General features: G+C 40.5%; 1 protein-coding gene across 1 annotated transcript; it reads left to right on the top strand.

Annotated features, from left to right (window-relative positions):
* The first annotated feature begins 2585 nt into the window (after positions 1-2585).
* On the top strand, positions 2586-21336 carry slc5a8 (solute carrier family 5 member 8). Its single transcript, XM_066705466.1, has 15 exons — positions 2586-3403; positions 3801-3866; positions 4956-5007; positions 5100-5167; positions 5255-5409; positions 5547-5687; positions 6690-6819; positions 9610-9698; positions 9882-9991; positions 10147-10214; positions 10387-10473; positions 11350-11561; positions 13368-13471; positions 18796-18884; positions 19090-21336. Exons 1-15 carry the CDS (start codon positions 3053-3055, stop codon positions 19237-19239), a joined length of 1872 nt encoding a protein of 623 aa, XP_066561563.1. The 5' UTR covers positions 2586-3052; the 3' UTR covers positions 19240-21336.
* The last annotated feature ends 863 nt before the right edge of the window (positions 21337-22199 follow it).

Here is a 22199-nt window from a genome sequence, read left to right as displayed (position 1 = left end):
ATCAAGGCCCATCTTCCCTCATATATAACCCAAAACGCCGACGCCGACGCCTACGCCTCCTTACACTGTTCTGGTGAGCTCAGGCATTAGCTCCTGTTAAGCCTGCAATCCAATTCCATTTCAACCAGACTCAGGTGTGGGGCTATAACTGGGGTTTATTTTCTAGCAACAGCCAAACCTGCAGGCGACAAGGGCTCAAAAAATAACAATGCAATAATTCAATTAACTCCAATATCCCCATTACCACAAGAAAATAAAATCCATACATTTATAACCACACCCAACCTATTACATAACCCACTCGAAGAGAAAACAAATACAGCAATAATACATTAACTTAAATAATAAAACAATCAATTAACCCTCATTAAGCCCATCATATCTCCTGGTGAAACATTTAGCTGTGATAATGTCTTTATATTCCCCAAAACTTTCCATGAGATGAACTTGCTCAGTTGGGCTGACAAAACGTTGCTCTGTTTTGATGTTTCATTCCATGGAGGTCATTGTTTCAATGCTCTGCATTTCTCATTGTTGAGGCAGTATGAGCACACTCAATTATTCAGATTTCTTAAGTAGAATTAACAAGACAATTTTAGCCTGTATTCGCTGTTGAGGAATGGAGATAGCCTGACTTTAATTATCAGGTTAACTGAATCTGATTAACGTCTGATTAGCCTGAATTTGTTAAATCAGCTACAAGGAATAGGGCCCCGTAGTTTTAAGATTAAGGATGTGTGTGTTGCTATGGTAACTTACTCAGCTGGACTTCAAACTTGCTGGACATCTGTCAATTAATCCTGAAAGTAACTATTTTGTTTGTTTGTTTGTTTTAACAAGTATTTGTCCAAATTGAAGCTTATACTACAAATATTCCACTGGTAACCATTGGTCTTAAAAAACAAAACAAAAAATCACTGTCTAGTTTGCAGCTGAAAATACAGTCACAAATAATGCATCAATTGCAACTCTTTCGTGGGTCACTCCCCAACTATACACTCACCTAAAGGATTATTAGGAACACCTGTTCAATTTCTCATTAATGCAATTATCTAACCAACCAATCACATGGCAGTTGCTTCAATGCATTTAGGGGTGTGGTCCTGGTCAAGACAATCTCCTGAACTCCAAACTGAATGTCTGAATGGGAAAGAAAGGTGATTTAAGCAATTTTGACCGTGGCATGGTTGTTGGTGCCAGACGGGCTGGTCTGAGTATTTCACAATCTGCTCAGTTACTGGGATTTTCACACACAACCATTTCTAGGGTTTACAAAGAATGGTGTGAAAAGGGAAAAACATCCAGTATGCGGCAGTCCTGTGGGGGCGAAAATGCCTTGTTGATGCTAGAGGTCAGAGGAGAATGGGCCGACTGATTCAAGCTGATAGAAGAGCAACTTTGACTGAAATAACCACTCGTTACAACCGAGGTATGCAGCAAAGCATTTGTGAAGCCACAACACGTACAACCTTGAGGCGGATGGGCTACAACAGCAGAAGACCCCACCGGGTACCACTCATCTCCACTACAAATAGGAAAAAGAGGCTACAATTTGCACAAGCTCACCAAAATTGGACAGTTGAAGACTGGAAAAATGTTGCCTGGTCTGATGAGTCTCGATTTCTGTTGAGACATTCAGATGGTAGAGTCAGAATTTGGCGTAAACAGAATGAGAACATGGATCCATCATGCCTTGTTACCACTGTGCAGGCTGGTGGTGGTGGTGTAATGGTGTGGGGGATGTTTTCTTGGCACACTTTAGGCCCCTTAGTGCCAACTGGGCATCGTTTAAATTCCACGGCCTACCTGAGCATTGTTTCTGACCATGTCCATCCCTTTATGACCACCATGTACCCATTCTCTGATGGCTACTTCCAGCAGGATAATGCACCATGTCACAAAGGTCGAATCATTTCAAATTGGTTTCTTGAACATGACAATGAGTTCACTGTACTAAACTGGCCCCCACAGTCACCAGATCTCAACCCAATAGAGCATCTTTGGGATGTGGTGGAACGGGAGCTTCATGCCCTGGATGTGCATCCCACAAATCTCCATCAACTGCAAGATGCTATCCTATCAATATGGGCCAACATTTCTAAAGAATGCTTTCAGCACCTTGTTGAATCAATGCCACGTAGAATTAAGGCAGTTCTGAAGGCGAAAGGGGGTCAAACACAGTATTAGTATGGTGTTCCTAATTATCCTTTAGGTGAGTGTACATTCAATTGTAACCACAGTCATGATATAATGGCTTTACCCTATTCAGAAAACCGTGTAATCGCCAGTTCTAACTTTGTCTCTGAAAGCAATGCTATTTTTGAGCAAGCAATGAAAACTGATTTGTTTGATATCTGGATCCAATAAATAATATTTATTAATGCATGTGCATATATTATTCTCTCTGATTGTTTCCCATAAATTCACCAGAACGGCAAAGAAAAGGTTAATATGTTTTCTTACGAGGCAAAGGGACTTCATTATAACCACCCCCACAAACTTGAATTCCTGAATTATCACAGAATGAACTCCAGGTACTTATAAAGCCCAGACACAGTCACTGATTGCAAGGTATTCCACAGCACACAGAGAATGGCTAGAAATCTGCTTTGTATGCTTGTCTTGAGCACAAAATAATTGGCTATTTTGGATTTGTACTGAACTGAATTTTTCCTGCACCAAGCCTTGCTTAGCCTTGTCTGTTGGGTAGGCTAATGAAAAACAATATGCTTTATCTGTAATCAGTAAATATTAAGTGAATTGACTAGAGAGTTGAATTGAGCCTATAAATTACTAGGTGATTTTTTTTAACAACAAATCTTCACATACATCTTTTAAAGAGAAATACTTATTTCTTATTTTTAATCCCTCTGTTTCAAGTTTAGTATATGAAGGACTTACTGACTTAGATAATGTGGAGATCTATTTGTCAGCAGCCAATTTTCAGAAGATAACTTCAGAGGGACAACTGACTCATTCGTCTCTCTAGTGGCTTCTTGAGAAACATTCAGAATCTCGCTGTGAACTTACTGGAAGTCAAACAAACACTCACATGGGGATTTCTTCCATTGTAGGTACCTTTGGCATATGGGATTATGTTGTGTTTGCTCTAATGCTGATAATTTCAGCAGCCATTGGGATATATTATGCCATCTTTGACAGGGGGGAAAAGACAACCAAGGACTTCCTAATAGGGGGAAGACGTATGACCGCAGTGCCAGTGTCTCTCTCTCTGACTGCCAGCTTCATGTCTGCAGTGACAGTGCTGGGGACTCCCTCTGAGGTGTATCGATATGGTGCCATGTTTGGGGTTTTCGCCTTTTCCTTTCTGTTAGTGGTCATTGTCTGCTCCGAGGTTTTCCTTCCTGTCTTTTACAGACTAGGAATCACCAGCACTTATGAGGTGAGTGTGTAATAAACATTTTAATAATAGTTTGGCTCTGACTTGATAGAGTTTTCTTTTTCAGAAACATAACACAATGTTTCAGATTGATGTTGGATAATTTTGTCTCTATATCTGACTGGGAAGTCAATACTTTTGGATGTTGGCATGGCTAAAAGTTCACCCAAGTCAATGTCAGCAACTGTTCTGTGCAGTAGAAAGTGTATGTCTTACTATCTCTGCAATAATATCCAAAATCCCAGTAGTATATATTTCTTAGTTAGCATTAACTAAGAAAAAAACATATTTCTTAGATACCATTCAATACAAAGCTTCATGTGTGTATTACTGATACCATTCAATTTCAAACATATAAATGTAGTTTTTTTATTGTTGTTTTTTTTGTTTTGTTTAACAGTACTTGGAAATGCGTTTTAACACAGTGGTTAGACTCTGTGGGACTGCAATGTTCATATTTCTAACAGTGAGTACCTTTTAACATCTTCATGATAATTTTGATAATCTATTATGAAATGTGATTCAATTTGAAGTTTCAGTTAAACTTGAAACATGCTCAGGACAGAAATAAAATGTGTTGATAATTGACTAATAGAAATAATGAAATGACACATGAAGTTCAAAGCATACCATACCAATAACATATTATGGATATATTGTAACATTTTGGTTACTGGTGTTCAATGAAGCATGGAGACAGGCTCTATGTTTCAAACAGGAGTGCTCATCCTAGCCACTAGCACTAGCACCTCTACAAGAGTTATAGACTAGGTACAGACACATCATATAGTGGAAGGAAGGAAGGCTGTGACGGTTGCTCATCCATGGCAGATAAACACAGGCACTCATTGGGGATAGAGAACTGTCTGGATGCCAAATCCATATACAGTAGTCCCTCGCACAACTATTTACAGGCAGCACTGACTGCTGCCCTGGCCGCACAGTCCACCCAATGTAGCAGGGAGCACTCCCATGAGCCCCTGCGCTCCACTGCTGCTGGGTTCCAGCCCTCACTGCTGGATCACATATATACAATACAATACAATATACATATATATGCACTGTATGTGTGTGTGTAAAGGAAAGATGCATTCATTCAGATGGTATTACATTTAAATATATTTCGGGTTATATAGAAACAAAAAGGACCTGGCGATCATGACTAACAAATAATTATGTCAATATAAGGCTTGGTCATATGAGGTGAACAAAGCAGAAACTGAGCCAACACTGAAATTACTATTCGGTTTAGCATGTGATTATGTCTGAAGAGACACTACTATTATGAATGAAAATGAAAAACGTTTGGCATGATTACAATCATTGCATCCTTAAAACTAGACTCCTAGAGAGAATGCTAGGAAGCGACTAAAAGTACATTATTACTTGTGTTGTTATTATTGGATTCTCCATCCTAATTACTCATCTCTATAATGAAGAAAGCAACCCTTAAATACATTCACATTGTCACTTTAGATACAATTAAATTTAGAGGCAATTAAAATTATATTCAATCGGTATTTTGTTAATACAAATTTTATTTTCTACATTTCAGGTTTTATATACTGGAGTAGTTATTTATGCTCCAGCCCTTGCTTTAAACCAAGGTCTGTATGATGCACAATACTGTTAGCAATTTGAATAATTGGTTCATATAGAAATCTAAGTTGAGACCTAATAAAATGAATTACTTTTGCAGTTACTGGCTTTGACCTGTGGGGAGCTGTGGTGTCCACTGGAATCGTCTGCACTTTCTACTGCACAATGGTAAAATTGGTGACAATGGTGACAATGGTGTCCAGCAGTCTTGACTTAAACGGTCATGCATTAAAAGCATCTCGTTTGTCACTGCAGGGTGGGCTGAAGGCTGTGGTTTGGACCGACGTCTTCCAAGTGGGCATAATGTTCGCCGGGTTTCTGTCTGTGATCACGCGGTCCATGGTAGTGCAGAACGGGTTCTCCGCCATCATTAATGATTCCTATCATGGAGGAAGGCTGAACATTTGGGAGTAAGTTCAAACATGAATTGTCAAAGAATTGTAAACCCCCACCCCCCAAACCAAGCCTTCTTTGGCCTGGTGGGGATGAAGTGTTATTTATGATAATGTTCTATCAGTATTATTAATTTGTTTCAATCTCATTGTAGCTTTGACCCCAACCCTTTGAGAAGACAAACTTTTTGGACTATTATACTGGGAGGTACCTTTACCTGGATGGGGGTGTATGGTGTCAATCAGGCACAAGTACAGAGATACATCTCGTGCAAGTCTATGTTTCATGCAAAAATGTAAGTATGTTTTGAGAGTGCGGTAATTTCATCCAAAATAAATACAAATATTTGATAAAAGCAGTGGCGTAGGTTTGGTTTCAGAATTGGGAGGTACTTGTCCCCTGCACCTATGGAGCTTGACATAAATTATTGGGGGGACAATATAACATTCTCTCAACATTGGTGGGACACTTCTCCCCCATCCCCCACTAAAAGAGAGTGTTCAATAAATGCTAATCTCATTACCTATAATGTTACTGTTATTATCATTAGCTATTATACACAACCTGATTAAAATATATATATATATATATATATATATATATATATATATATATATATATATATATATATATATATATATTGGCGAGGCTGCAGCCTATTTAACAGTACCTAGGCTACCTAGCATGGTCGATTCAACTAACCATTAAGTAACCATTAATTCAATACTTGGAAGAAAGAACACTGCAGTCTGGCAGCACAATGAGAAAACAAAGATATTAACTGCAGGAAACGAAACCACATGTGGCTATAATATGACTGGAAAAAATACAATTAATTTGAAACAACATCTGAAGAGGGAAATAAATCAAATTCCATTTGTATGATTTTTGTGTTAATTTCTTAGATAAACATGTGAAGGCTTTGGAGGTCAAATAATAATTTTGAATGTAAGTTAGTCAATGATTCTTATATATTCTTAGAGTAATAATTAAGACTCCTTATCCATTTTATTAATTTGTTCCTTGCTAAATTGTTTTGGTAAGTAATAATTTGCCATACAATTATTATATGGATTTATAATCTAACATTTTTAGTAGATGCATGACTAAAATGTAACTATATCTCAGACATTTTAGTTGACCTGACTTAGACTACGACTAAATAAAAAACTGATGACTATATTAACATTGCCCTGGAGGAATGCTTGTACAAGCATGCTCCAAAGTCAGGTGTTGGAAAAAGAGTTTATGAGGAGAGTGAGGAGTAAGTGATTGTGTGTGTGTGCTTTATCCACAGGTCCCTTTATCTTAATTTGGTTGGACTCTGGGTGATCCTATTCTGTAGTGTGTTTTCAGGCTTGTGCTTGTACTCCATCTATAAAGACTGTGACCCGTGGACTTCACAGATCATATCAGCACCAGACCAGGTACAAAACAATCACAATTATTGAATAGTGAGAACTGACAGGTCACTGACTGACAAATTATTATTATTATTATTATTATTATTATTATTATTATTATTATTATTATTATTATTATATAGTAACTTGACTGAAACCTTAAGCTATGATGGCACACTGTCAAGAATGAAGCTGCATTAAAGGATAGAATGGGAACTGAGCAAAGATACAAAGCGTAAAAAGACTTGGAGTGTCATGACTGTCAACCAGGGAAGTGGAGGACTCAGGTGCGGGAAGAGTCAGGTACGGAACAGGCTTGGTCAGAGAGACGGCAAACAGGGCAATGAAGGCAAGGCAAACGGTGTAGTCGGGGTCACAGGACACAGGTCGGTTAATCAGGCATACAATGTGTTAGAGGACAATCCAAAGGTCAGAAACAGAGGAGATCAGTAAGAAGATATAATGCCCAGAAATGCTGCTAAAACACCAATAAGACCTCACACTGGTTTGCTGGGAGGAGGGAGTATTTATACAGGTGCAGATGATCACAGGGATGAGTAGCGGGTGAAGCCAATGAGAGTGATGATGCAATAATGAGCTGCTGATGGACAGGAGGCCAGGAAGGGAAAACTGAGACTGGACAGCATCTAGTGGTGGATTGGATAAATGCATAGTGTAGACAAGACAGTGGACATAACATGGAGAGTGGAAAGTGCATTAAATCGAAGGTAGATAAAGAGATGCATGTGAACTGTGATCAGAATACTCAACAATGAATGTTCAGTCAATGCTACATCACAACATTTACATCTTATAAGGTGCATGTGTTTCTGAACTCTTATTGCATTGCATGTTCATTCATAACCCTGTGGTTTCCCTGCACTTGTAAAAGCAGGCTGAAGTACTTGGAAGGATCAACATGTTAAGTTTAATTCAATTACATTTAAAACAAATACAACAAATAAACTGAGTGATTACAATACAATTTAGTTGAATACTGAACATGTAAAGTAGAATAACCAATATACAGATCCTTTAAGTCCTGTAAGTTGCGAGGTGGGGCCTCCATGGATCGGACTTGTTTGTCCAGCACATCCCACAGATGCTAAATTGGATTGAGATCTGGGGAATTTGGAGGCCAAGTCAACACCTTGAACTTGTGATTCATCAGAGCAGGCCACCTTCTTCCATTGCTTTGTGGTCCAGTTCTGATGCTCACGTGCCCATTGTAGGCGCTTTCGGCAGTGGACAGTGGTCAGCATGTGCACCCTGACTGGTCTACGGCTACGCAGCCCCATACACAAACAAACCTTTCTATCAGAACCAGCATTCACTTTTTCAGCAATTTGAGCAACAGTAGCTCGTCTGATGGATCGGACCACACGGGCCAGCCTTCGTTCCCCACGTGCATCTATGAGCCTTGGCCGCCCATGACCCTGTCGCCGGTTCACCGTTTTTCCTTCCTTGGACCACTTTTGACCCAGTCATCTAGCCATCACAATTTGGCCATTGTCAAAGTCGCTCAGATCCTTACGCTTGCCCATTTTTCCTGTTTCTAACACATCAACTATGAGCACAAAATGTTCACTTGCTGCATAATATATCCCACCCACTGACAGGTACCATGATAATGAGATTATCAGTGTTATTCACTTCAGCTGTAAGTGGGCATAATGTTATGGCTGATCGATGTGTATATATATATATATATATATATATATAATACACTCTAAACATTAGGAACACCTTTCTCAATTCATTGGGGCATGGACCAACCAATTTGAAATGATTCGACCTTTGTGACATGGTGCATTATCCTGCTGGAAGTAGCCATCAGAGGATGGGTACATGGTGGTCATAAAGGGATGGACATGGTCAGAAACAATGCTCAGGTAGGCCGTGGCATTTAAACGATGCCCAGTTGGCACTAAGGGGCCTAAAGTGTGCCAAGAAAACATCCCCCACACCATTACACCACCACCAGCAGCCTGCACAGTGGTAACAAGGCATGATGGATCCATGTTCTCATTCTGTTTACACCAAATTCTGACTCTACCATCTGAATGTCTCAACAGAAATCGAGACTCATCAGACCAGGCAACATTTTTCCAGTCTTCAACTGTCCAATTTTGGTGAGCTTGTGCAAATTGTAGCCTCTTTTTCCTATTTGTAGTGGAGATGAGTGGTACCCGGTGGGGTCTTCTGCTGTTGTAGCCCATCCGCCTCAAGGTTGTACGTGTTGTGGCTTCACAAATGCTTTGCTGCATACCTCGGTTGTAACGAGTGGTTATTTCAGTCAAAGTTGCTCTTCTATCAGCTTGAATCAGTCGGCCCATTCTCCTCTGACCTCTAGCATCAACAAGGCATTTTCGCCCCCACAGGACTGCCGCATACTGGATGTTTTTCCCTTTTCACACCATTCTTTGTAAACCCTAGAAATGGTTGTGTGTGAAAATCCCAGTAACTGAGCAGATTGTGAAATACTCAGACCGGCCCGTCTGGCACCAACAACCATGCCACGCTCAAAATTGCTTAAATCACCTTTCTTTCCCATTCAGACATTCAGTTTGGAGTTCAGGAGATTGTCTTGACCAGGACCACATCCCTAAATGCATTGAAGCAACTGCCTGATTGGTTGGTTAGATAATTGCATTAATGAGAAATTGAACAGGTGTTCCTAATAATCCTTTAGGTGAGTGTATATATATATATATATATATATATATATATATATATATATATATATATATATATATGTATATGTCTGCATGTATACGAAAGGATGTAGATTCAACTCCAACTCCATTTCATTAGTTGATGCCATACCTGGTTCTAGACATCCTGAGAGATTATCCTGGAGTCCCTGGGCTTTTTGTGGCATCTGCTTACAGCGGGACATTAAGGTAATACTTAGTTTATCTCTATGAACCTGTTATATCCAAAATGTTTTCTATATATGAAATTACATTGGACATGTCAAATTAATAATTGTGTAACCAAATGTGTCTTGGACTTTATACTACAAACCTGTTGTTAGCTGGCAGCCTCTCATGTTGATAGCTCAGCGCTTGTGTGTATCTCCGCAGCACCGTGTCCTCCAGCATCAATGCCCTGGCTACAGTGACCGTGGAGGATCTGGTGAAGCCATATTTCAAAATGTCAGACAGAAAACTCTCTTGGACTTCCAAGGGCCTGAGTGAGTGCATTTTGTTTTTTACCTTGAAAAGTGAAAGGAGTTTAGATTCAATTTTTGAAGAGTTTAGATTTGTCAAAATAAATAAATGGGGATGTAATCACCTCCAATGAGAGTGATGCAATAGCTTAAAGAAGCCTCCTGTTTCTGTGTTTCAGATTTACTATATGGGGCCCTGTGTATTGGGGTGGCTGGCATGGCATCTCTAATGGACAGTCTCATACAGGTACAAACAAGCAAACAAACAATCACATACAGCAAACATATTACCTAAATGATGCTCATGGGCCTGAATTATAAAACCTTTAACAAACTGGTTATGTGCAGATTTTAGCAAAGCTTTCAATTAGTTTGAGCGAGTCACAGTCAGAGATGAACTTGTTCTGCTCCCTCTGCAGGCAGTTCTCAGTATTTTTGGTGTCGTTGGGGGGCCCCTGCTGGGCCTCTTTGCATTGGGCATCCTCTTCCCCTGTGCCAACGCCACAGTAAGTAGCTGCTCAAGAGATTCCAAACGTATTAATGCTGTGTCAGATGTGAAATATCCTTCCACCAGTGCCCATATCTTATTTTATTATTTTTTTATGTGTGTCTGTATTATTTTCCTGCAGGAAGAAAGAGGCTTGTATTCTCCCTCACAAAAACATATTCTGTAAATTCTAAAGTGAGAGCATTACGAAACATAAGATGTTATCTCTACAGTTCTCTAATCAGATCCTAAAACCTATTTTAATTATGCATCAACTTTACAAAGAAATGTAAAAACTGCCAGTCTCTGTTGTGAGGGGCGCTGCACTTTCTTACACTCTGAATACTTGTGTCAGTGGTGGTCTGTGCCACTGTTTTCCAAATTTCTAAGCCAAAAATGGTCAACCAGGCCTCCTGTCTGTACAGCACATTAAAAACTTTGAAACAAAACTATATTTCAGTGAGAAAGCTGTTTTTTTCTCCTGTGAGAAAGCTGTATTTTTCTCCTGTGTGCATTGTCACTGCAATACAGTATCACATCTTAAAATTTGAATTCAAATTATTCTTATCCCTGTGTGCAGTGAAGATTTCAATAATTAAGGAAGGTACGAAGGTACCTATTAAAGTAATACAATACGGCACACTTATTTCACTTTAAATACTTTGCAATATTCCAAACTTTGTTGAATTCTGTTAGGAAATAATTTCATTCAAATTAAGGAGACTTTAATACTTATTCATTTATGTCTTTGATTTTTCTCATGTGTTATACTTCAATAATTTTTTATGACATGCCTGTTTATGCCTGATGGCATAGTAGCTGGGAAACAGTGGTCTATAATACAGAAAACTAGAAATCATGCAAATCTGTGATCAGTAATCCCATCCTCTTTCAGGGCAGCTTGGTGGGGCTGGTGTGTGGATTGTGTCTCACTCTCTGGGTGGGGATCGGGGCCCAGCTGTACCCTCAGCTGCCTGAGAAAGCTATGTCTCTGAGCCTCAGCACAGCCAACTGTAACTTCAGCTTTATAACACAGGCGTTCAATAAGACGTTTCCAACACAGCTCCCCCTGCTGACCACTGCTGTGCAGGACCTGGCTGCCTACAGGTGTGACCTTTAACCTTTCACAGTGATTGTGTTCATATCTCCCTCTCAGTCGGGCAGAAAGGTTTTCTAATTATATGTCAGCATAATGACTAGGATCATGATTTTGGTAGCTTTTCAATCAGTCTAGATTAATTACACATAGCTGTAACAGCTTCTTCTGTCAAGTGTTTCAATAGTAACCACACCAGTTAAACACTAGAAATGTCAGGATCAGTAGATTATGGCTGAACAGCTCACTGACTGTAGTACTTTGGTTGTAACTATATGAGTCATTTTGTATCAGAATGGTAATGGATAAAAGTTACAATTGATCTACCTACCTGGAGGTAGTTCTTGCCTTTAAGGACCCCATCGAAGACATCAAAACTGATAAATAATGGGAAACACATCTAGATTATTGTTCATCCCGACCACTATTCTTCCAAATAACACACAAGTATCAATACCAGCCAGATGCAAAGTAGAGCTTCTATTATTATAAATAAGTAAATATATATACACTCACCTAAAGGATTATTAGGAACACCATACTAATACTGTGTTTGACCCCCTTTCGCCTTCAGAACTGCCTTAATTCTACGTGGCATTGATTCAACAAGGTGCTGAAAGCATTCTTTAGAAATGTTGGCCCATATTGATAGGATAGCATCTTGCAGTTGATGGAGATTTGTGGGATGCACATCCAGGGCACGAAGCTCCCGTTCCACCACATCCCAAAGATGCTCTATTGGGTTGAGATCTGGTGACTGTGGGGGCCAGTTTAGTACAGTGAACTCATTGTCATGTTCAAGAAACCAATTTGAAATGATTCGACCTTTGTGACATGGTGCATTATCCTGCTGGAAGTAGCCATCAGAGGATGGGTACATGGTGGTCATAAAGGGATGGACATGGTCAGAAACAATGCTCAGGTAGGCCGTGGCATTTAAACGATGCCCAATTGGCACTAAGGGGCCTAAAGTGTGCCAAGAAAACATCCCCCACACCATTACACCACCACCACCAGCCTGCACAGTGGTAACAAGGCATGATGGATCCATGTTCTCATTCTGTTTACGCCAAATTCTGACTCTACCATCTGAATGTCTCAATAGAAATCGAGACTCATCAGACCAGGCAACATTTTTCCAGTCTTCAACTGTTCAATTTTGGTGAGCTTGTGCAAATTGTAGCCTCTTTTTCCTATTTGTAGTGGAGATGAGTGGTACCCGGTGGGGTCTTCTGCTGTTGTAGCCCATCCGCCTCAAGGTTGTACGTGTTGTGGCTTCACAAATGCTTTGCTGCATACCTCGGTTGTAACGAGTGGTTATTTCAGTCAAAGTTGCTCTTCTATCAGCTTGAATCAGTCGGCCCATTCTCCTCTGACCTCTAGCATCAACAAGGCATTTTCGCCCACAGGACTGCCGCATACTGGATGTTTTTCCCTTTTCACACCATTCTTTGTAAACCCTAGAAATGGTTGTGCATGAAAATCCCAGTAACTGAGCAGATTGTGAAATACTCAGACCGGCCCGTCTGGCACCAACAACCAGGCCACGCTCAAAATTGCTTAAATCACCTTTCTTTCCCATTCAGACATTCAGTTTGGAGTTCAGGAGATTGTCTTGACCAGGACCACACCCCTAAATGCATTGAAGCAACTGCCATGTGATTGGTTGGTTAGATAATTGCATTAATGAGAAATTGAACAGGTGTTCCTAATAATCCTTTAGGTGAGTGTATATATATATATATATATATATATATATATATATGTATATATATATATATATATATAAGTATTAATATGTCTTTGTTCATCTACAGGCCTTATCTTGCAGACAACTTGTATTCCTTGTCCTTCATGTACTTCAGCACCATTGGGACTCTGTCAGTTATGGCTGTTGGTGTGACAGTCAGTCTCCTTACAGGTGTAGCTTCTCTTATTATTAGCATGTATGCTGTGGTACTCTGATCCTGTCTCTCACTAAAATGAACCTTAAAAAATATAGTTTTCACACTAAACTTAATTAAAAAAAAATATTTCTCCCTGAGCTGCACAATGAATGTGTTGTATTTAGCAGGTGCTTACACCACCATTTATAAAGGGCCGTTTAGGAAGCTTTTCATGCACACACACATATGAAACAATCACACACATACATATGAAATGTTTAAAGTGCATGCGAGAAATTCAAATACATGAGTTAGAGGTTTTTCATATGTGTGTGTGCGAGCAATTCCGTGTCTGTGACAGACAATTTCAGTATATCCGAAAGTCATTTCACTATATCAGGAAGTCATTTCATGGGTAAATGACAACTCATCCCTGTCAATTCACCCAACAACAATTGGTTTCTGACAATTCATCCTGGCGACATCCACATCACACGTTCTCCACATGAGCATTTGTAACCATGAATGCATTTACTTATTGTACAGCCATAGAACACATACATATAGGCTTATATGTTTATACATTTATTAGAAACTCCAATAATTCAGTCATATACAGTGAGGGAAAAAAGTATTTGATCCCCTGCTGATTTTGTATGTTTGCCCACTGACAAAGAAATGATCAGTCTATAATTTTAATGGTAGGTGTATTTTAACAGTGAGAGACAGAATAACAACAACAAAATCCAGAAAAACACATTTCAAAAAAGTTATAAATTGATTTGCATGTTATTATTATTATTATTATTTTTATTTCTTGGCAGGCACCCTGATCCAGTTTGACTTACAACATAAGTGCAAACAAAGTGCAAAAATACAGAGAAGTACAAGGCATCAATCATTACAAATTCAACTTAGCTAAAACATAGCAATTCAAAATAATACATTTTACAAATTCCAATTTACAATTTACACAAGTCCTTCCTACATCCTGGACGGTGAAAGCTAAGTGCTGTCAAGATGTAGGGTTACAGACGAGGGCTACGGGAAAGGGAGCAAGGAGGAAAACAATCAAGAACGCGAGGAGCATAATAAAGCTGAAGTGCTATCTAGCAGGGATAGAGGACTAATATTACAAGTGCTGTCGGAAGAGATGCGTCTTGAGTAAACGCCAGAATGAGGTCAAGGACTCTGCTGACTTCGGTGGGCAGGTCGTTCCACCACTTAGGGGCCAGGGATGAGAAGGAGTGGGCTCTGGAGGAAGGAGAGTGGAGCCAGGAGGGAGTTGCAGTAGTCCAGGCGGGAGAGGACCTGTGACTGGACGAGTAGCTGAGTTGAGTAGTGGGTGAGAAAGGGACGGATCCGGCGTATGTTGCTCAGGAAGAATCTGCAGGTGCGTGTCAGCGTTGTGATGTGCTGGGAGTAGGAGAGCGCAGGATTGAGGGTGACTCCTAGATTTTTAGCGGAAGAAGAAGGAGAGAGTGTGGTGGATTCCAAGGGGATCGAGATGGGGAGGTCAGCAGAAGGTGAGGAAGAGTGGGGGAAAAAGAGGAGATCTGATTTGGAGAGGTTGAGCTTGAGGTGGTGCGAGTGCATCCAGGCAGAAATGGCAGACAAGCAGGAGGAGATGCGTGAGGGGATGAGAGGGTCAGAAGAGGGAAAAGACAGGAAGATCTGGGCATCATCAGCGTAGAAGTGGTAGGAGAAACCATGGGATACGATGAGGGGGCCCAGGGAGCGAGTGTAGAGAGAGAGAACAGGAGCGGGCCCAGGACAGAGGCCTGTGAGGAGAGGTTGGGGGGTGAATGAGGAGCCTCGCCATGTCACTTGGTAGGACCGGTCACTGAGGTAGGAGGAGAACCAGGTGAGAGCAGTCCCAGAGATCCCAAGGTCAGCGAGGCAGGAGAGGAGGGTGGAGTGATCAACGGTGTCAAATGCTGCAAAAAGGTCATGGAGGATGAGGACTGAGGAGAGGGAGGCCGCCCGAGCACGGCTGAGGGAGTCAGTGACAGCCAGGAGAGCCGTCTCAGTGGAGTGAGCTGTGCGGAAGCCGGATTGCAGAGGATCAAGGAGTGAGTGTTGGGACAGAAAGTCCGAGAGCTGACGGTGGACCGCCCGCTCGAGAGTCTTGGAGAGGAAGGGAAGTAGGGAGACAGGGCGGTAGTTCTGAGGAGAGGTGGCATCAAGGGTTAGTTTCTTGAGTAGTGGGATGACAGCAGCTTGTTTAAATGCAGAGGGGAAACAGCCAGAGAGGAGTGAGGAGTTGAGGAGGGAGGAGAAGAAGGAGGCGAAATCATCAGCAGTGAGAGATGGGGGAGGAGGAGGGGGAGGGGGGGCAAGGAGGGAGGAGAAGGTGGAGAAGAGATTGCGAGGGATAGTGGATTCGAAGAGAGATTGGAAGTAAGACTTCTTGGCTGAGGTGAGAGAGGACGAGAATGTGGACAGTAGGGAGTGGTAGAGTTCGAGGGCGGCTGGGAGTTTGGTCATTTTCCACTTTTGCACACAGACTAGTTCGGGTTGCACGGAGAACAGCAGAGAGCCAAGGCTGAGGAGGGGAGGGATGGGCAGGACGAGACGTGAGAGGACAGAGAGAGTAAAGGGAGGAGGTGAGGGAGGAGAACAAAGAGGAGGTAGCACAGTTGACAGATAGATTTGAAAAACAATCAATGGAAGGCAAGAGAGTGAGGGCAGTGGAGGCAAGGGTGGAGGGGGAGACAGAGCGGAGATTACGGCGGAAGGTGACAGAGGGAGTGGGTGGAGAGGGGAGGGAGGGGAGGGAAAGGGAAAAGAAAATGAAGTGGTGGTCCAAGATGTCCATGGGTGTCACGGAGAGTGTCGAAGGGGAGCAGCCTCTCGAGAAGATGAGGTCTAGCTGGCGGCCAGCCCGAGTGGGGGGAGATGGGCAGAGAGAGAAGTTAAAGGAGTGAAGGAGAGGAAGAAATCCGGCACAGTGGGAAGGGTTGGAGAGGTGGATGTTGAAGTCTCCCAGGAGGATGGTAGGTGAGGACAGCGAGGGGAGAGAGGAGAGAAGAAAGGGAGTGCTCCTAATCTCAGCTCATTACCTGTATAAAAGACACCTGTCCACAGAAGCAATCAGATTCCAAACTCTCCACCAGACCTACACAAGGCTGGAATGGGCTACAAGACCATCGCCAAGCAGCTTGGTGAGAAGGTGACAACAGCTGGTGCGATTATTCGCAAATGGAAGAAACACAAAATAACTGTTAGTCTCCCTCAGTCTCCAGGCAAGATCTCACCTCGTGGAGATTCAATGATCATGAGAACGGTGAGGAATCAGCCCAGAACTACACGGGAGGATCTTGTTAATGATCTCAAGGCAGCTGGGACCATAGTCACCAAGAAAACAATTGGTAACACTATGCTGTGAAGGACTGAAATCCTGCAGCGCCCACAAGGTCCCCCTGCTCAAGAAAGCACATGTACAGGCCCGTCTGAAGTTTGCCAACATCTGAATGATTCAGAGGAGAAGTGGGTGAAAGTGTTGTGGTCAGATGAGACCAAAATCGAGCTCTTTGACATCAACTCAACTCACCGTGTTTGGAGGAGGAGGAATGACCCCAAAAACACCATCCTCACCGTCAAACATGGAGGTGGAAACATTATGCTTTGGGGGTGTTTTTCTGCTAAGGGGACAGGACAACTGCACCGCATCAAAGCGATGATGGACGGGGCCATGTACCGTCAAATCTTGGGTGAGAACCTCCTTCCCTCAGCCAGGGCATTGACAATGGGTCGTGGATGAGTATTCCAGCATGACAATGACCCAAAACACACAGCCAAGGCAACAAAGGAGTGGCTCAAGAAGAAGCACATTAAGGTCCTGGAGTGGCCTAGCCAGTCTCCAGACCTTAATCCCATAGAAAATCTGTGGAGGGAGCTGAAGGTTCGAGTTGCCAAACGTCAGCCTCGAAACCTTAATGACTTGGAGAGGATCTGCAAAGAGGAGTGGGACAAAATCCCTCCTGAGATGTGTGCAAACCTGGTGGCCAATTACAAGAAATGTCTGACCTCTGTGATTGCCAACAAGGGTTTTGCCACCAAGTACTTAGTCGAAGTTGTTGTTATTCTGTCTCTCACTGTTAACATACACCTACCATTAAAATGATACACTGATAATTTCTTTGTCAGTGGGCAAACGTACAAAATCAGCAGGGGATCAAATACCTTTTTCCCTCACTGTACAACTAATCAGGACAGTTGGATGCATCTATACGCTACATAATATAGGTTTCACAATAAAGCTTGTGTCTTTGCTGGCATAGTAATTATGGAACATCACTGTGATATGGGCATTTTGGGTTCAATTCCTGATGTAGAGATGTTATTTCTTCTGTAGGTATACATTTTCTTTAAATTATACAGTATCTATAATGTTATTTCAGGTTATTTAAGTAGAAGGAACAAGGCTTCATCTTTTTCAGCTGTGTGTCTGTGTGAGAGAGCATTTCATATTATTTTTATGTATTTATTTTATGTATTTATTAGCAGACATCCTTATCCTTGGCAACTTTCAAAATATAAGAGCTTTACAAAAGTGAAATAATACAGTATAAAATTACAGATCAAAACAATACAATTACAAGTTGGGAAAGTGGATAGGAAATTATACCATTAATACAAAATACAAGTCCTACGTCTGCGTGCATGTCATATGTGTATGTGCGAGAATTTAATATGTGTGCGTGCAAGCATTTCATGTGTGTGTGAAGCATTTCATATGTGTGTTTGCAAGAATTTCATATGTGTGTGAAAGCATTTCATATGTGGGTGAGAGAGTATTCAATTTCATATGTGTGTGTGCGAGCATTTCATATGTGTGTGCACAAGAAGTTTGAATTATTTCCTACATGGTGCCTCATTACTATTTTGTTATTTTACATGGTTAACATTCATAAAATAAAATATATTTCAGTTAAAATTACATTTTAACCATTTGATAATATGTAAGATTTTCAAATTACTTATTTATATTTAAAATGTTTTCTGCATACTGCATAGCAGTGGCATATCTGCTTAAAATAGTCTGATGTAATATTGGCAGTTTTAATAATAATAATTGAAAATAAACCCAGAAGAGGATCCACAGAATAGTGATTGTGGTGGTGTGGTGAGGTGTGAATGCATTTAAATATCATGCATCGTGTTTGAACAAAGTTACTACATCAACCTACTATTTATCTTTAAAATCCAGGCATCATGTTTGTGTTTTCTTTTTTTGCTCTTAGTTTTAGTTACACTTTATCCACTGTATAAATACATTTGGATGCAACTATGCATATATATTTATAGTATTGAGCAGGTATTTGTTTTATTTGTGTATTTCTTTTTTTCTAATCAGGGGGAAGAAAGCAAAACTTGGTGCCAGGGCTGACTTTAACGAAAGAAGACCTCACCTTCTACCACATGTACTGTTTTTTTAAACCTAAGGTTTGCTTCATTTGCTTGTTATGGAATTCAGTTGGGAATTGGTTGTGATGGCCTACAAAATTAATTTAAAAATCATATTGGAGACTAAGGGGGAAAGTCTCCACTTTCATGTTGAACATTTTCTTAGAAAACAAACAAACAAAAACAGTAACCTGTACAGAATGGTTTTCCATACTAAACGATGTTACAAACTTGTTTCTAGCAGGACAGACATGAGGAATTACTGGACTGTGGGGTGAACCCCAAGAAAGCCTGTGGGACACTAAACCCTACTTTCAGTGATGGAGAGGTGGACACAATGGAGGAAAACACAGGAAAAAACAACTTGACTTTCTCACATGATAAACGCTCATGACAACACCCATTTAATCCTATTCCCCATAATGCTTCACATTGTATTCATATTTTTATGTAGTCCATAGACATTTTTATTAAAATAAAATAATTGCAGTTCACTCTGGGAAACGTTAAAATTGTGAAGTACAATACAGTTTTCATCTTTTAATTGCAAACATGGTAAAATAACTACACATTGTATCACCAAGTATTTTGTTAAATAGCACAAATAAATTAATAATACATTAATTTCTGCATTGTGGGCATCATATGAAATACAAATTGGGAGGGGGGGGGGCTTATGGTGTGCTCTCATGCATCACATTTCTACTTTTTAAGTAAGATACTTTAAAGACTATATTTTATATAGTACTGATGGAATAGTGATAGTACAGTATGTAAGGTGAGCTGGTTAGTGGGCATACAAAGCATATAGAATTGGCATATATATGTACAAATGATATACAATAATATATTATATAACAATATAATATATAACAATAATATATTGGATTTCATGTTCTTCTGTTTAGAAATACAGATTGCAAGTCAGATTTCAAGTGTTCTAACGGTGTGCTAACTAACAGAAGGCACCCAAAGTAAACCTTATCAAGCACTTTTGCTTACATTTTGATGGATATCTATCTATCTATCTATCTATCTATCTATATATATATATATATATATATATATATATATATATATATATACACTCACCTAAAGGATTATTAGGAACACCATACTAATTAACTGCCTTCATTCTACGTGGCATTGATTCAACAAGGTGCTGAAAGCATTCTTTAGAAATGTTGGCCCATATTGAGAGGATAGCATCTTGCAGTTGATGGAGATTTGTGGGATGCACATCCAGGGCACGAAGCTCCCGTTCCACCACATCCCAAAGATGCTCTATTGGGTTGAGATCTGGTGACTGTGGGGGCCAGTTTAGTACAGTGAACTCATTGTCATGGTCAAGAAACCAATTTGAAATGATTCGACCATTGTGACATGGTGCATTATCCTGCTGGAAGTAGCCATCAGAGGATGGGTACATGGTGGTCATAAAGGGATGGACATGGTCAGAAACAATGCTCAGGTAGGCCGTGGCATTTAAACGATGCCCAATTGGCACTAAGGGGCCTAAAGTGTGCCAAGAAAACATCCCCCACACCATTACACCACCACCACCAGCCTGCACAGTGGTAACAAGGCATGATGGATCCATATTCTCATTCTGTTTACGCCAAATTCTGACTCTCAACAGAAATCGAGACTCATCAGACCAGGCAACATTTTTCCAGTCTTCAACTGTCCAATTTTGGTGAGCTTGTGCAAATTGTAGCCTCTTTTTCCTATTTGTAGTGGAGATGAGTGGTACCCGGTGGGGTCTTCTGCTGTTGTAGCCCATCCGCCTCAAGGTTGTACGTGTTGTGGCTTCACAAATGCTTTGCTGCATACCTCGGTTGTAACGAGTGGTTATTTCAGTCAAAGTTGCTCTTCTATCAGCTTGAATCAGTCGGCCCATTCTCCTCTGACCTCTAGCATCAACAAGGCATTTTCGCCCCCACAGGACTGCCGCATACTGGATGTTTTTCCCTTTTCACACCATTCTTTGTAAACCCTAGAAATGGTTGTGCGTGAAAATCCCAGTAACTGAGCAGATTGTGAAATACTCAGACCAGCCCGTCTGGCACCAACAACCATGCCACGGTCAAAATTGCTTAAATCACCTTTCTTTCCCATTCAGACATTCAGTTTGGAGTTCAGGAGATTGTCTTGACCAGGACCACACCCCTAAATGCATTGAAGCAACTGCCATGTGATTGGTTGATTAGATAATTGCATTAATGAGAAATTGAACAGTTGTTCCTAATAATCCTTTAGGTGAGTGTATATATATATATATATAAAATGTTTTGCTGACATCATCTTTGCTATGCTTAATTTTTCCAATTGATTTGACATTTTAGTTTTGTGTTCTCAGCCTCATGCTGAGATTGTCTCATACGAGTGCAGTACCTCAAATCAAAACATGAAATGCAACTGTCAAACTAACGATCTCTATGAACCTGGATGTATTAAGTGTACATTAAATAAATGTGGAAACAAGATAGAATTTGTACTGTTTTTTGGATTCATTTTATTGTGATTATATTATTTTATTTTATTATTAAAATAATACTTTGACAGATGGTATTACTTTCATTTAGTTTGAATTCATTGAATTCTGTGGGAATTCTACTATTTAAAGCTTTTCTGTGGGTTTGACGTCAAACATCCGAGCTCTTGGATTCCGTCTGACCCTCAAATGTTACAACATTGATGTTCTGAATTCAGTATTTTATTTAAAATGTTCTGTGAATCAGTGCTATATTTTTATAAAGTGTTTTACTCTTTCGTTGACAAATTATGTGTTCCTACTAGAAAATGTTAAAATTTAAATTGATTACTTACAGGTTCTTACAAATAATTTTGAATAAGACATTGGTAATACAGTGGTGCATGTACCCTTAAAATCTGTAGCGAGTGCTGCGTAGTCATAATGTCGATGCACACTTATAGAGGTGATTTAAGCACTCATGAGAGTATTCAGCGATAAGTGGTTTCATTAAGCAGACTACATGGCCACCATGTGTGGGAAGGTATGAGGTGCAGTCAGTGTTGGGAGTTCTGTATTTTATTGGGTTAAAATGGGCAGATCTGCTCACTCTGTGCCTTCTTTATTTTCCTTTCTCAGTTAAATAGTCACTTACAGCTTGACTGCCCTAGCCCTCTAGGCCTAGGTGGTATTATGACTGTATAGGGTAGAATGCTTTTCATTTACTTTCCTGGTTCCTGTGGAATGGAGGAGAAATAGATTTTGGTGCCCAGGGGAAAATACATGGAGACCTTGCTCAGGATTGTGTTCTGAGAAGAGGCATCTTTAAGAATTGCAATAAAAATGCAAAAAAGATTGGACTGAAAAGCAAGGGAGAAAAC

The sequence above is a fragment of the Amia ocellicauda genome, chromosome 5 (assembly GCF_036373705.1).
Source record: "Amia ocellicauda isolate fAmiCal2 chromosome 5, fAmiCal2.hap1, whole genome shotgun sequence".
NCBI lineage: Eukaryota > Metazoa > Chordata > Actinopteri > Amiiformes > Amiidae > Amia > Amia ocellicauda.
Note: the sequence above shows the minus strand (reverse complement) of the source record. Positions and strands in the feature narration are given on the sequence as shown.

Coding starts and splice junctions, on each gene's coding strand:
- slc5a8 (XM_066705466.1), top strand. CDS start 3,053: ATGGGGATTTCTTCCATTGTAGGTACCTTTGGCATATGGGATTATGTT. Junction 3,867..4,955: donor CAATGTTCATATTTCTAACA/GTGAGTACCTTT, acceptor TCTACATTTCAG/GTTTTATATACTGGAGTAGT. Junction 5,410..5,546: donor GGAAGGCTGAACATTTGGGA/GTAAGTTCAAAC, acceptor ATCTCATTGTAG/CTTTGACCCCAACCCTTTGA.